Below are 3,198 nucleotides of genomic sequence, written 5' to 3'. Positions count from 1 at the left end.
GTAGAATGGAAACTGGATGGTGGTTGGGTTGCCATTGCCATCATCTGAGGCTGAGAAGTGTGACTTTCGCAGGTGGGCTTTTATGGCTGAGTGGGAATCGAACTCTGATCTCCAGGTCAAACCCCCACATTGGGGCCTCACAAAACTATAAATCCCAATGCATCTGAGGAAGTAGGCTTTAGTTTAGGAAGCTCATGCTGGCCAAATTTCTTTCCTTCAGGTGAGCTCAAGGGGCTACAAGAAATCTCTCTGTACGGATCCTACAGACTAACAACGGCTATAGCTTTGAATTCTGTATTTTTAACTTAATAACTGTTTGACTCTTAAAATTGTTTGTTTTCAACGTTTTATATTCCTGTAAACAGTATTTAATATTAGTGTCAACATTTGAGGGACACTGTCTCTTTAAAAGAGGGCGGGGCGGGAGTCCGTGTGAGCCTTCTCTAAGATGGCGGCTACGCCCCAATGACGTCGCCATCCACCCGCACCAAAATGGCGGCCGCGGCTTCACTGGGACGTCAGAGCGGAAGTACGCCAGCTCTGTTGTCCCGATGAGCAATGAGGTAACGGACTAAGCGGCGGAAGGGAGGAGTCTCCCTCGGCGGCCTTTGATAGCGGAGAGGCCATCAACGTGATGGTGTTGGCGGAAGTAGCTCTCGGTAAGTGTTCCCCATGGAAGTAATGTATTGAAGGGGAAGCCAGGGTTGGGGTGAGGGTCTCCCCCTCCAGAATAGGCTTGGGCTTGCATCCCACACTGGAAAATAACCCGGTTTGGCACCGATTTCTGACTCAAGGCTATGGAATTCTGGAGTTGGAGTTTGTTGTGGGCCCAGAGCGAGCATAGCTCCGCTCTGGGCCCCACAACAAACTCCAACTCCCAGAATTCCATAGCCTTGAGCCAATGCACTTAAAGCGGTGCCAAACGCGTTATTTCTCCAGTGTGGATGTAGCCAAACTGGACTGTTTTCTGCGGTGTTGTTTTGGACCCAACCCACAGTGTTAAAAACAGTTACAATACTGTCATTCCTCAGCTTTTTTCACAACCTATATAGAAACTGGAAATATGATGACATGGACAATCCTAATTTTAGTATGTAATGATATAGCTTATCATTCACACATAGTGAAGAATAGATGGTGACAGGACACCCTTATAGCACCATTGCATTCACAGTGTTACATAGTTTTTTTGTTTGCTTTATATACAATTGTTTCTGTTTTTATTTACTCAGTTTTTTGTAATATTGATTTATATTTTTGCTTTTCCATGATAATAAGATTGTCTCCTTATTCGTAGATGCTGGTTGTTGTTTTTAATACAATTCATTCTGTTTTTTTTTGTTTTGTAAAAAATGTACTAGAAATAAGCAAAATTAATGATTTGTTTCTTCCCTGCCAATTGATTGCTTTATATCTTAGAACAGTTCCAAGGCCCTGGTTTGTGCTTTCTTTTCTTCTTCGTTTTCCTTTTTGAACCACTCACAATTTTCCCCCAAGGAAACAAAGTTTATGGTTGGAAAAAAGAGACCCAAACAAATGCTACTCTAAAATTTCAGCCTCCAATTTTCATATTATATTTTTCTTTGATTTTTAATTACGTTGAATTGATTCCTTTTTCCCCATGTTTTTTTTTTGTATAGCAATTAGTTGACACCTCTCCTCTTTCTTGCTTTTTTTTGTTTTCCTGGAAGTGAACTGCAACCACAAGCACAGAGGGAAAGCCAGAATAAAGAAGTTTTAAAAACCTGCTTTTAAAGACCCATCTGTTTATTAATTTTCAGGCTAAACCATGAAATACATTATTTTCTAGATTTAACAACCGTAATGCAGAAATAATGTGAACCCTTATGTTGATTTTTTAGTGTTTAATGATGTTTATGTTTTTATTTAAATTGTATTGTTGTGTTGTTCCTGTGAATGCCATTTTTGGCAGAAAGTTAAATAAATAAAGAATGGTGTTTTACAACTGCACATGTATGCAGAACAAAATAACTGTGCTGTTAGAGGGGGAAGGACAGAATAAAAAATGGTTGTGTGAAAAGATGCATAGAGTGAATGATACTGACGTGGTCCAATCTGTACCTAGTCCTTTCTTCCACAGCGTTTGAACAAGGAGAGGCTGGGATATTTTTTAGAGACAATGAGTTCTTTGGCCGGCTTGTGAATACTTTCAGCAATGTCAGCAACTTGTTTTCATTCACACACCCGTCCGGGTGAAGGAGGTATCCTTGGCAGAAGAATCTCGGAAACGTGTGCAGGGAGGATAGGATAGTCCTATATGACAACCAATCAAGTCATTCGGGACTGTCTTCTCATTAATCCTCAGAATCAAAGACAGCTTCCGGTGAGTGGCAGAGAGACTCTTTTTGTTTATTTAATTTATATCTTATAACTCCTTGAGACAGAGTGGTAAGAGTATGGAAGAGTGTAATTCCCATAGCCATAACTAAAAACTTGGTAGGAGAATGTGAACCTGGTAGTAGTTTGGAAGACAGGTAGAGCAAGGGGAGTTTGTCAGCTTTGTATTTAACACCAGGGAAGGAGTTCCAGGCAGGCTGGCTTCCTCACAGTTAGCACAGAGAGCCAGTGGGCTGGCTGAAAGGGATAGATCGCTTTTGCTCTCATCTCTTTGATAGAAGGTGAGTGGTTACACTGCGGTTTTTTACTAGTCTACGTAGAATCTAGTTTGTCTGTTTTTCCCCTGCTGCTAATCTCTTGCAGGCTAGTAAATTCTTTCACAGGCTAGTATGTTTTGCAGGGGGAGGGGGCAGGCTTATGTATAATACTGGAATGAGCAGTCATGAGACATTACCACAGGTTTCCTTATTCAAGGTAAATGTTTTTGGGTGAAGAAGAGGAGAGATGTGTTTTTTCTCCTTCATGGTGGTACTTTCGCCATTCAGCTGGGATGGAACTATTTTGTGTCCTAACAACAGGATATGGAACAGTTAGTACTGTCTGAAGAAGCCAGCCTGCTTGGAACTCCTGCCTTGGTGTTCCATTGGCTTAGAACAAGTGTGGACAAAGCAGTAGCCGTGCAGGCAACATATAATCCCCAAGAGTTTCTAGCACCAATTTTTAAGGCCCCCCTCAAAGGATTTTACAATTCCTGGAAATCTATAGGTGCAATTGTTTTATGTTTTAGTTTGGGCACAAAAACCGAATGCCCCTCATCAAACCTGAAAGTGTCCTTTTGTG

The 3,198-nt window shown here is 41.4% G+C and overlaps 1 protein-coding gene across 1 annotated transcript in view; it reads left to right on the top strand.

Moving 5' to 3' along the window:
• Positions 1–634: 634 nt before the first annotated feature.
• The window catches only part of PLA2G6 (phospholipase A2 group VI), a 29,510-nt gene continuing 26,946 nt past the window's right edge, over positions 635–3,198 (top strand). The window contains 5 exon segments of the mRNA XM_042467927.1: positions 635–659; positions 2,102–2,199; positions 2,202–2,257; positions 2,259–2,300; positions 2,302–2,344. Coding sequence (XP_042323861.1) covers positions 635–659; positions 2,102–2,199; positions 2,202–2,257; positions 2,259–2,300; positions 2,302–2,344 — 264 coding nt within the window.

Source organism: Sceloporus undulatus, chromosome 5 (assembly GCF_019175285.1).
Source record: "Sceloporus undulatus isolate JIND9_A2432 ecotype Alabama chromosome 5, SceUnd_v1.1, whole genome shotgun sequence".
In the NCBI taxonomy this organism is placed as follows: domain Eukaryota; kingdom Metazoa; phylum Chordata; class Lepidosauria; order Squamata; family Phrynosomatidae; genus Sceloporus; species Sceloporus undulatus.
This window is presented reverse-complemented; position numbering and strand designations above follow the sequence as displayed.